Source organism: Mus pahari, chromosome 4, assembly GCF_900095145.1.
Source record: "Mus pahari chromosome 4, PAHARI_EIJ_v1.1, whole genome shotgun sequence".
Lineage (NCBI taxonomy): Eukaryota > Metazoa > Chordata > Mammalia > Rodentia > Muridae > Mus > Mus pahari.
In genome coordinates, this window is record NC_034593.1 from 91954317 (window position 1) to 91967295 (window position 12979).

Genomic DNA, 12979 nt, shown 5'->3' on the forward strand with positions numbered 1-12979 from the left:
TCCCCTCCCCTCCCCTCCCCTTCCCTTTCCTAAATACAATGTTTTGTCAAAATGGGAACTCCATTAATTTTCATTAGAATAATTCCACAATGAAATCCATCACTCTATACACTAACCCAAAAAAAGTTAATCACAAAATGTGGTCCCCAATTGGATTTTGTTGTTGTTGTTTTTTTGTTTTGTTTTTGAGCACCCATTCAATTAAATATGGTTTCAATGTAGTTGAACTGGTGTGTCAGCTCAGACCTCTGTGAATAGCATTCAAGAACTGCACTATGGACTTAAAAACAGTGTGTTTTATTTATAATTGGATATGATAAAGTTACAAATTAGTAAGTTCACAGTAGTGATTTATTTATTTGTTTTTCTGATGTAACAAGATCCATAAAGAGCAAACATTACCCAGAAATATGTTATGCTGTGTTATAATTGTAGGGTCTCTGCTGAAGGGCTCTCTTCAAATGATCATATAGATATCCCTGTCAATTTCACTAACTAATCATTGGTTGTTTCTTTTAAAAGTTACATTAAATAGATGCACTGGAGGCTCCCTGGGTAGTGAAGTTTGAACAGTAACACCCCACACCCACACCCCAAGTTTGCCCTTTTTTGGCCTTGTTTCTTGCTGTTTGTAGGTCATAGAGGTCCCAAGGCAAGAAAGAAATGAATGGGCATGCCTGCAAGGTGACACCAGGCTCCCACAGACATGGAGAAGGCAGTATAAAGAACGAAGGAGGGGACAGACAAGGAGCCAGCATTGAGGAACGGTTGTGAACAGGCTCAGCCATACACACATGTACAAACGAGACACACAACGACTTGTCACTGGCCACGTGGATGTTATGAGTGCCAGCGTGCAAACATGGCAACCCCCCCCAAGAAGTTCAGGTGAGAACAAGTCCTCCGCTTCCCTGATTTGCATCCACCCGTAGGGAGTCTTGCACAGCAGGGCCAGGGCTGAAGAGAGCAAACCAGGGTCTCCACTTGGTTGGTTCACTGGGTCAATGACTGGCAGTGGGGAGGGTGGGTAGTCAATTTCCATGAGTCCAGTGTGTTAGTAGGAGCTCACAGACAAAGCTCTGTGCTGGCTTGTTTTATGTCAATGTGACACAACCTAGAGTCAGAAAGGAGGAATGCCAACTAAGAAAATGCCTTTGGAAGATCGGTCTGTGATAAGCCTGTAAGGCACTTTCTTAATTAGTAATCCGTGGAGGAGGTCCCGCCCCACTGTGGATGGGACCATCCCTGGGCTTGTGGTCCTGGAAGCTATAAGGAAGCAGACTGAGCAAGCCTTGAGAAGCAAGCCAGGAAGCAGCGCTCCTCCATGCTCCTGCCTCCAGCTCTTGCCTCCAGGTTCCTGCCCTGTTTGAGATCTTATCTTGACTTTCTTGATGATGAACTATGATGTGGAAGCATAAGCCAAATAGACCCTCCCCTCCCAAGTTGCTTTGGTCATGGTGTTTCATCATAGCAATAGTGTCTCTGACTGAAGCAAGCTATTACATTGAATCCATGCACTCCAGGAGATGACGTAGAACTGGAACTGCTCACTACCACCTCTGACTCAAGAGATGGCAAGAGTGAGCACCCTGGGCCTTTCTAGGACTTACCTGCACGGCCAGTCTCCTCATTCATTAGAAAGCCTCACACTCCTAACAATGAATCGTGATGAGGCAAACACACCCAGGCCACTGACTTCATACTCTCCACTATCAAGAACCTGTCTTCTTGCAGATCTCAAAAGGGGGAGTTAGAGGAAGGAACGGAGGTGATAAATGATGGGTAAGCATTTACTTTATGGACTTTAGCCAAAAGAATTTTGACTCCATGGATAACCTAAGGATATGTGAGCCTTATAACATTAAAATCCACTCTAACTCCCATGGTGCAGACTTCCTGAGCATTCAATTCGAGGACTATTAAAGACTGCTTTTTTTTTTTAAGCACACACTTCTGAACAAGTTGTCTACTTTTGTAGATAATGAAAATCACCAGGGGGAAGACGGCAATCTCAGACCTACACTCTTCATTGAGTTCTTTCACAGTTAATGTTAGAATTTTAATAACTTAGGTTGGGTGTTATAGGGGGAAAAAAAATCTATAAACATTTAAGGTAATGGAATTCCGTGTCCTCTAATAGGATCATGCATCCTACTAGCCTTGGGAAGCAATTTACATCCTTTACAAAGAGTAGGCTATGAGGGTTCAAGAAATGAAATAAAAATTTATTGTCTTCAGTTGTGTGATGCAGCTTTCTACAACTTCACATTTCTTTTGCAAACTCTCCTCCACACCATTCCCACTTCAACTCAGCCTGGTAAAACACTGGGAGCACAAAGACTTTAAAGGATCCTGCTTGTGATTTTTGTTTTTCTTTCAGGAATCGATGCAAACTTAAGTGTTTTGAAAAAAAAAATCGATATTCAATTTACAACCAAAACAATAGTTTCAGGAAGTCTGAAGTTCTATGCAAAGAAGATGGAGAGGGGCCAGGAGGGAAAATAAATTAATTCCTTAATTTAAACCTTTCTTTGCCCTGCTGGGAATGCACATACCAACACAGGGCTCCAACTTATTAACCCCTTTAAGACCCATGATTTAGGCCGGAGCTGGAAGCATAGTATTGTAAGATGCCGATGAGTAGTGTTACCTTTAACTCTACATTATCTACATTTATGGCACTTAACTGAATGGTGTTCGTGGCAGAGCAGCTATGCTGTGTCATTACCCTCCACACAAAGCCGGTCTCTCACAGACTGCCCACCCCTTACCTTGTCTCCTAAAATATTTCCTGAGAAAGACATCCTGAGGAACTTCCAGTAGAAGGGACCTAAAGGTTTCAAACTAAGACCAAAGCACCCGGTTATACAGTGTGTGTGTGTGTGTGTGTGTGTGTGTGTGTGTGTGTGTGTAACAAAGCCACACCGTTATCATGGGGCATCCTGGCTCTGTGCCTTGCCTACAGGTTTCTCTTCCTCCTCCAGCACATCTTTCTGAGCTAAAAGTTACTGAACAAAGAATAACATTGGCTTTTCTAAGCACAGGTGTATCATAAATATTCCATGCCAATTTGGATTTTTTTTTTTTAATGACAGACAAAATCGCTTGGTTCATGGAATGCATAGACAGGAAGGGTACACATATACGGGCACGGAGATGATGACGGCTTCTCCTTTCCTGAAACGAGATCCCTGAAGCTGGGAAAGGAAAGAGTACTTGGTGGAGCATTGCTTCGGATGTAGGCAAGCAGAGAGCAGGACAGCCCACTGCAAGGTGTCAGGAAATGGCTCCTTGGGCACTCCCCTGCACAGGGCTCTGCCAGGAGGCAGCTGCATCTACAAATGGAACATCAAGGGCATTGTCCTCTGAAAACAGCTACAACATGCTGACAGAAGGGGCCTTCGGAACTGTACCACCAACGCCCTAATCTCTCTTTCCCAGAGACCCTTTTCCTTGCAGTAAGTTGCACAGTGGTGGTGGTCACAAACCTCAGGGATGGGACAGCTGTAGTTGCCAGCGTGGTGGGCACTGTTTGGTTTCCTGTGGCAGGGCAGCTTGGCACATGAGCTTTGTGAATACTTGTCTCCCTGGGAAACTGGATGGCTACACGGGGTACCTGCCAACTGGGAGTCACAGTGTTGGTCTCTCCTGTTTTGTGTGAAGCAGGGCTGAGGAGGACTGGGTGGATGGGCTTCTGCTGCAGCCTAAAGGAGGTGCTGCAGCTGAATGGATCCCCAGGGTCATACCCTACTTCTCGGGAGAAAGACTGGGAGAGGCTGTGCAAAGAGCTGTGGTGGGTATACTTGGAAAGCCAAGACCCTGACATCTCAGGAGGGCCAAGCTAGTCTGGCCAGGCAGCCCACCATGTATGGCTGTGGTCCAGATGCTAAGGAGAGTGGGCGTTAGAGTGAAGCCCAGGTAGGCAATCCCAGGGCTAGGGAAGGGCTACTACCTGCCTCAGGCCAACAGAGGAGCAGGGCCAGAAACAGGGCAGGTAGGTTCTCTCTCAGGGGGGAAAATGGAAAGCCAGTCACTTAACAGCTGCAAACCAGCAGTGCGCATTTTCTATCAGTTTCTTTCTCTTCACAATGTAAGGCAACAAAGGATAAAAACTCAGGAGGTTGGACATTTCCTGTACTGCCCACCACTCCCCAGGGTGGTGTGGTGATATGGATAATTACATGTACAAACACGCATGTCGGTGTGTAGTGTCTGATTTCCTGAAGCAGAATAAAGTGAGGTCCCTAGAAACTATGAGGAGGTCGACCAGAAGTCCAGGTGGGTGTGGTACTGAGCCACAGTTAGGGACCAGTTGTAAGGCGAGGCTCCCGAGGACACACAGCAGCTACACTTTGGTTTACAGCTGTCACAGAAACTCCAGGGAACAGCTTCTTCAGAAGTCCAATCTATTAAAGTCAGATGCCAGCAGTCACTTGTTGGGGTGGACATCTGCTTCCTTCCAAATAAAGTGCAGATGGTCGAAGGATACTGGTCTATCCTCTGCCAGTTTGAGTCAGCATTGAAGATTTTTTTTTTTAAATCTTTATAAAAGAACTTCCCCCTGGACACACACACACACACATATATATATATCTATTTATATATTCTTCTTTTGTTTTTCATAAAGCCACAAGTATAGAGATTTTAGACTGATGTCTCAGACTGTAAGCGAAGAACGAACTTGTGAGATTTAGGGTCTATGAACTCTTCTGAGAGTACAATGAATGGGATTTTCTTCACATTGACCACGAGGCTGAAGTCCAAGCATTTAAGGACGAAAACAATTCCATCCCGTAACCCGTTTGTCACAGCCTCGTCACTAATAAGTCTCCACTGTGTCGAGAGCCATCGATCCTTGTCATACTGCAAGGTGGGGCCCGCACTGAGGTATCGTTCAAGGAAAGCCTGAAAGCCAAGGAAGAACACTGGTGAAGTTACAAGGGCTGCTGTGCTTTGTGGCCGGGCTCTATCTTCTTTTCCCCTAGAAAATGTTACTCGACTACCCCGATCCCTTAGACTAGAGCTCAGCCTCTCGTGCTGAAGTCCACGAGACACTCTCCGCAGAAGGAAGACTCCTTGGACTTCCGAATTTTCTTTTGGCAATTTACAATCAGAGGGTGAATTGAGGGAAGTGGGACTGGCTACCACTATTGATATAACATGCCACCTGAAGACATGGGCACCTCCCCCTACCCTCCAAAGCCCAAAATTCCCGAGGGCAGGCTGAGTGCCTGGAATAGAGATGTAGTCAGTGAATCCAGGGCAGACAGACAAGGACAACCGCACAGACAGAGCTGTGTGCTCTACCACCTGCTGGCTGTGTGACCCTGCTCCGTCATTTGCCCGTTCTCTGGGCAGACAGGTCGACACAACCTCGCTCACTGAGCTGCCATGAGGTGCACAAAGCATTCACAGTAGGCACATTGTGAGTGTTGTCTGTCATGCAGAACTGATGCATGATGAGTGGCTAGTGCTAGAGATGGTCAGACTCATGTCCCCTTTCTTAAGCTCTTGCTTGACACCAAGCAGCCTGAAGTTCTGTGGTTTCACTACATCTTCATGTGCCATTCCTCCCGCTGAGAGCCATCCCACCTTCACATCTTATACTATCTCTCAGATGGATCAACATGTTCTTTTGCCAAAGCTCCTGAAATCACTGGTGATGACGTCATGTCATAGTTCACTTCCTGAACTATGCTGACTTGTGTCTCCTCCCCATGAGGCTTCAAACTTGCAGAAGATAAGAACTACGTCAACCCTGTCTTCTACTTTTAAAAGTATGACATTCTAATGTATCTGGCATAGAACTAAATACATACATCAGTTTAGTTGAGAGAAAGAATGAACTGACAATATAAATTGAAAAATTCTGGCATGTATCCATCTGGTCCTAGGCCGAGGTGAGGACCTTTTCAGTTTTCAAGCAATCCTCTTTTGTAACTCCTCCACTCTGCCGGGCAGTGCAAGCAGCCGTAGCCATGGTGATAGGCACACAAGAAGGCGAGGCTGTGCTCCAGTGAAATAGGAGTCACAGAAACAGCCAACCCCTGGCTTCGACCTGTGAAACTTAATTCAAATGTGCACCAACAGACAAGTGGTTAGGCAAATCTACACATCTGGTGGAATTAGGAGCAGCTCTTCACAGTGGAAGCTGCGTGAGTCAGATCTGTGTGTACGGAATGAATGATCCAAGAAACCTTGATCAAAGAAAGCAGGTTTCCAAAGCGCAGGCATGTCTTGTATCAAAGCATCCCTGCCTTAAAAACTAGAACACACAGCAGCCTGAACTGTAAGGAGTGGGGTATGGGGCCAGAGTGGGGTTTTTTTTTTGGGGGGGGGGGAGTTCTAATTACTTTATTCTCTGTCTGACTCCCTGCCTCTCTCCCTTCCTCTCACTCTGTCTCTCTGTCTCTGTCTCTCTGTCTCTCTCTGTCTCTCTCTCTGTCTCTCTGAGTTTGTGTGTGTGCACACCTATGCAAGCCATGGCATGTGTGTGGCTGGAGTCAGTTTTCTCCTTCCAGCATGTCTCTCTGTCTCTGTCTCTGTCTCTCTCTCTCCCTCTCTCTCCCTCCGAGTTTGTGTGTGTGCCTATGCATGCCATGGCATGCGTGTGGCTGGAGTCAGTTCTCTCCTTCCAGCATGTGGTTCTGGGGCTTGAACTCAGGCTTGGCGGCAAGCACCTTTATCCAAAGAGCCATCTTACCAGCTCTAGTTTTGTTTTTGGTTTTGTTCGTATTTGATAGGTTGGTTTCTTTGTTTGATTGTTTGTTTTGTTTTGTTTTTGTTTTGTTTCTGTGAAAGTTTCTGCTAGGTAGCACAGGCTGGACCAGAACTCACTACATAGCCCAGGGTGGTCTTGAATCCATAATCCTTCTGCCTTGGCCTCCCAAGCAGTGTGATTACAGTGATAATCTACCACAGCTGGCTGAAAACATAACTTTCTACACTGGACTTTTCTTTTTCTTTTTCTTTTTTTTTAAAAATAAAATTCAAGAAGGCATACATTTTAAAAATGAAGTGGGAATGTATCATACAACTTTAAGAAACCCTGGAGAAAGAAAAACAGCTGTCCCTTCTCCTCGCCAGAAGCTATTCCTCTGCACAAGGGTACAATAGTTTTCTGTTGTATATGGACTTTTGTAACATTGAAATATTCAAGTTTTCACCCACATTTCAGCAGATGATATACCACAGCATGCTAGAGACATTCTTGCATTTGTAAACAATTTCCAGTTTGAAGCTATACAGAATACTACTCTGGGGGTGGGCAACCTACCTTTAATGTAGAGTTGTAGAGTTGTACATACAGATACTAACTGAAAAGCTGACTAGGATGCCCCTTACATACCACAACCTGATGTTCAAGTCTCTCACCATTTGCATGCACCCTGCAGATACCTGTGCACTTTAGAATGCTTACTCTCTATGTGGCTTGCAGCACCTACTACACTGATGCTAAGTAGCTGCTGCGCTGCGTTGTTTAGTGGACAGTGACAGGAAAGTGTGTACACGCTCAGGGTGGCAGAGAAGCACATACATGCACTTAGTGTGACAGGAGTGCATGTGTATGCACTCGTGCAGAGGTACATGTCTCTAGCCATGGCTAGCCAGCTCCACAGATGGGTCCCGAGCTGACTGTGGCCACAGCTTGCTGGATATTTTCCTGGGTGACAGACGACTGAATCAAAGAAACGGAAACCCTTACAGTTTGTCATGGCTATTTCTGCATGGCTTTCCCGAGCTGGTAGCATGGATCCCTGTGGGAAGTGTGAGAGTAAGACATCCATATGACGAAGGGCGATGGGATGTCACACTTGTGCACCAATGCCAAGGTCATCCACGCTTCCATGTGATTTCATGCTCTATAGCTTCCCTTACAATCATCCCTTACACAGCAACTCTGTCAGACAGCTATCCCTGCTTTATATGGGAGGGATCATTATAGAAAAACTTGTGCACAGCTACAAACAAACTGAGTGTGGGCGAGAATCCGAACCTACCATGATACCTGTTGTACCCACCCTTCCTCTTTTGGCTCCAGTCCTCTGTTAGATAACACTGCTGATGATGCAACATCTATACCTTACAGTGTACTAATGCCATGATCCAAAAGAAGGCTCGATAAAAACAAAGTCTATGACATTCAAAATGGTGGCATTGTTTCTACAGACAGCTGTTTAGTCAGACTTTTATCAAATGATAGGTATGACTTTATCACATGAATTAACATGAGGTATGAAGAACATCCTCAATTCACTGGTTAGGAAACTGAGGCACAGTACCAGAAGCTATTTGTCCAAAGTTGTACAGCAAGACAGTTGGTGAAGAGTCCAGGTTAAAATGGGTCAGTTTAGCATGTACTCAGCACATACACACTTTCCTGTCATACTGATCATGTACACATGCTTCACTGTCACACTGAGTGTGTACATACCCTTTCCTGTCATACTGAGCGTGTACACACTTTCCTGCCCGCCCTTGCCTCTGCTCTGTGCTAGTTCCAGGTGGAATTTTTTTCTCTATTATACAATCTAGAGGCCTTCAAAACGTGTATTTAAAATACAATTGTTCTGGGCTGGGGAGCCAGCTCAGGGTTCCAGTGCTTGCTGTACCAATGTGGGCATCTGTGTTCAGACTCTTAGGACCCCCGTGTGCAGGGCTGGAGAGAAAGATGGGGAGGATCCCAGGCCTCACTGGCCAGCCAATCTAGCAGAATCACTGAGTTCCATGTTCAGTGAGAGAGCCTGTGTTAAAAAATAAGATGGATGGACTGGAGATGACTCATTAAGAGCCTTCATTGCTCTTCCAGAAGACCCAAGTTCCGTTCCTATTGGCCATATCAGGAGACTTACAGTCACCTGTAACTCTAGTTCCAGGAGACCTAATGTCATCTTCTAGCCTTTGCAAGGGACATCCAAACATGAAAGATGCTCACACAGAAACACACAAGTACACAGATATCAAAATCAAAAGTAAGTCTAAATAATGTGGTAAGCAACAGTGGAGACACAGGATGTCATGTGACCGGCCAAACCCAGGGACCTTTCTGCCCCAGCCCTGACCTGGCAGCACGTACCTTGGGGGTCATGCTGTTGGTGATGCAGAAGGCCAGGTGCTGCAGGATGCTCTCCATGCTGTGGTAGTGCTGCTGCCTTGTGGTGCGCAGGTACTTCTGCAGTGCCCTGGCCATGGAGGGGAAGATGGCCTGGGCTGCCTCTCTGGGGTCCATCACCTCCCCGGGAGACTTCTGCTGCTCCTCAGCCTGGAGACGCTGGATATGGATGAAGGCTTCCTCCACAGCCACCACCAGTCTGGAAGGAGATTCGGAACAGTCAGCAAGGCAGCACTCACTGCAGGGTCTGGGGACAGTCCCATAAGATGCAGAGGGCCTTTGTTCACTAAAGCACCCTGGCCTACCACCAACTTCCCCAAGGCTCTGTCATACTGTATCCCTCCAGGAGATGGAAAGAGCCTGGGAGAAGATCAACAGCAGAAATGATATGGGAGTGGGTGGGTGGTGTCCCTGGGCCTCCTAATTCTGCCAATAATGAGTTCAGAAAGCTCACTTTAACCTGTGCTTTGATTTCTCCAATAAAAGGTGTCTCCTGAGAGTTTCTGCCAGAGCCTGACATACACAGAAGCAGATGCTTGCAGCCAAGCATTGAACTGATCACAGGGTCCCCAATGGAGGAGTTAGAGAAAGGACTGAAGGAGCTGAAGGGTTTGCAACCACATAGGAAGAACAACAATATCAACCAACCAGAGCTCCCAGGGTCTAAACCACCAACCAAGGAGTACACATGGAGGGACCCATGGCTCCAGCTGCATATTTAGCAGAGGATGGTCTTGTCGGGCATCAATGGGAGGAGAGGTCCTTGGTCCTGTGAAGGCTCGATGCCCCATTGTAGAGGAATGCGAGGACAGGGAGGCAGGATTGGGTGGGTGGGGGCACACCCTCATAGAAGTAGGAGGAGAGGGAGGGGATAGAGGGTTTCTGGAGGGGGGGAATCAGGAAAGGGGAATCAGAAATGTAAATAAATAAAATATCCAATAAAAAAAGTGAAATAAAAAGACTTATGCTCACACTCCATCTGGAAAGAGAAAGCGAGCATGCAGACCCGGATGCTATAGAGCCAAAGCTTGGGTAGCTCTAGTTGGCAGAGGGCCTGCCCAGCACCACAGAGACCTGGGACAAATTCCCAGCACTTCATGTGGTGGCACATGCTTCTGACCCAGCACCTCATGTGGTAGCACAGGCTTCTGACCCAGCACTCAGAGGGTGGAGGCCACACAAGAAGTCAGGCTGACAAGACGGCTCAGGGCAAAGGTGCTTGCGGCCAAGCCTGACAACCTGAATTTGACCCCCCAGAACTCGTGTAAGAGAAGACAAAGAACCAATCCCCCAAAGTCATGTTCTCCGCTGTGGCATATGTACACACACACATACATGTACACACATACACACATGCACATACGCACATACACACAAAAAGATGTTTAAAAAGGTTTTTTAAAAATAAGTTCAGCATCATCCTCAGCTATACAGAGGGTTTAAGACCTGGCTGGGCTACGAAAAAGAAAAGAAAAGCAAGCAAGCAAGAAAGCAGAGCTTTAGTCCCCTTGTTTCACTTACACACACCCCCATTCCCCCAGCAACTCAGGAAAGGGAAGAATGAGGTGAAGAATAAGGGAAGCCACCTTTGTCACATTCAGTTCACATGGGAAATGGTGTGGATGGGGCTTGCCCCCTCCAAGGGCAGCCACAGAAGCCCCCTGGAAATCTGCTCTAAATGCAGATTCCCAGGCCCAGGCTTAGGCCCACAGACCACGTGGTAAGCCTTGTGAATGGGCCCAGGACCTGTTATGGGTGTTTAGAGGTATGTCTGATGGTGATTACACACAGTCTGAGAAATGTGAGAATAACGTGGTGATCTGTAAACTGTCATCCAGGTCATGCGTACAAACAGAAAATTAATTCTGGAAGTTAAAAAAATTTAAAAAGTGAAAATAAAATGTTCAGCAGGAGGAGGGCCCAGGTGTGCAAGGATCACAGACCTCGCTCTCCGCTTCTTCACCCTGCGTTCGTGTTCCGCCTCTTCATAATACAACTCGTTGTGGCTGGAGTCTCTGCGCCGAGCTGCTGCCGCAATCATGGCTCGGGACTGACCAGTGGCGTTGTTACTGGGCCCTTTGAGGAAAGGAGAAAGGTAGATAGCTTTAAAACGGCAAACGCCAGGATATGGGATGGAGAAGCAGCAGCAAGGTCTGTGGTCGGCTAGTACTCTCCCCGCCCCCCTACGGAGCACCCCTGGCTGAGCCTGCGCAGTACTCCACGCTCACAGCAGCCAGGAGATCCAACCCCAGTCTGACGGGGGAAATGGAAAAAGAACTCTGAAGGGGCTGCCGACTGCTCACCCCTGAAAACGCCGGCCAAGAATAACACCCGCCGGAGCGGGCCGAAGAAGTCACTTACCATCTGCTACACAAAGTTTCAGTTTGGCCATAAGGGCAGCTGGGACATCGCATGCAGCGGACAATGAGAGAGAATGGGCAGGATGGGAGAACAAGGACAGACAGAGAAAAGAGAAGTCAAGGGACACTGACAGTGGTCACACACAGGAAAACAAGCTAAGCAGAGTGCTATCGCCCCCAACACCAAAGCCCAGTAACTGCAGCACGCCCCGCCCCATCTGAGCATAACCCGACTTAGCTTATCACAAAGACACAGCTAGGACCTAATGCTTTCTTCTGGGTGCCTTAGAGAGCTAAGTTTCCCATCAAGGGTGAGGCTTACCAGCCATATACCTTACCTAGCCAAAAGAAAAAAAAAAAAAAGACCGGATACCAATGCCCAAAACGGATACCTATGTAAACCAGCTGTCATGTTGATACCATGAATCTCTCCCGGAGTCTGCAAAGCTCTTGTCTTAGCCCAGGTGCCCAGCAAGATGTGACAGGGAGTCCTGTTTCTCACACTTGAGCACCTGACACCCTGAATGAAACTGACCTCTGACTTTGTCTCCAGCTTCTGGTTGCCATTCAACTCCTGCTCCTGGCCAGGACCAAGAGGAGAGGCCTGAGAGGAGCTCTCTAGGCGGAATGAATACATTTCTAGGCCCTCTGAGAGCACCTGCAGTCTTTGGGTAAACTGCTCAGACTTTGAAAAGCATTCCTTTCCGGAGGACTTTCAAGCTAAAGTGTTCCCAGCAGGAGGCAGGAAACACAGCTACAGTTTCCAATACCAAAATCTACAAGTGGATGAACTTGCTATATATGTAGACTGTAAGCTGGCATTCCCCCTGGAAAACATGTTTGTCTACATTTAAACTAAAAATATAAATTGTTCTAAAGTGAGGAAAGACCGTAAGGCAAGCACAGAGTACAGGGCTGAAGCAAAGGTACTGTGAGGTTTAAGCCACAGAGTCACCTAACTGTGGCCCCCACGCCCCACAAGCACGTACCATCTACATTGTAGACTTTCAGGCCAGCCATGTGCTTGGCTGCTCGGAATTTGGATGCTGTTAGGAGGTTCGGGTTATAGATGGTGAAGTCCTTGTAGTAATTTTCCAGAACCACCAAGGCTGCTCGCTGGATGCTGTAAAATGAGGGGAAAAATGAAGGCGGGGTTTTCACAGAATACAAGGGGGCTGAAATGAGAAGTCGTTTTAATTCAAGTCAATTGAAAGTCAAGGCAGCCCTCCCAAGGAAGTCTGCTGGCTCCACACTCCCCATGGCTCCCACTGTGATGGCTTCCTCCTCTCTCCCGGGTTCTAGCATTCCCCATGTCCCAGCCAGCCAGTAGCTAGAAGAGGAGGAAGCTACAAGCTGTAACTGAGATTTAGGTTTGGGATAGATACATAAAGCTTTTCCTGTTTATCCGTAATTTACCAAAAAAAAAAAAAAAAAAAAAGGAAGGAAGAAAAGAGGAAATTGAGGAGCTCCAGGCTCCCCCCAAAAGGTAGGAGCTTTGATGATGCTC

The 12979-nt window shown here is 47.0% G+C and overlaps 1 protein-coding gene across 1 annotated transcript in view; it reads right to left on the minus strand.

Moving 5' to 3' along the window:
- Positions 1-1330: 1330 nt before the first annotated feature.
- Positions 1331-12979, minus strand: part of Vangl1 (VANGL planar cell polarity protein 1) — a 51114-nt gene continuing 39465 nt past the window's right edge. The window contains exons 5-8 of the mRNA XM_021196388.2: positions 12462-12595; positions 11056-11188; positions 9077-9311; positions 1331-4905 (exon numbers count right to left, since the gene is read on the minus strand). Of these exons, the coding sequence (XP_021052047.1) occupies positions 4645-4905; positions 9077-9311; positions 11056-11188; positions 12462-12595 (763 nt within the window). The 3' untranslated portion in view covers positions 1331-4644. The remainder of the gene's footprint in view (positions 4906-9076; positions 9312-11055; positions 11189-12461; positions 12596-12979) is intronic.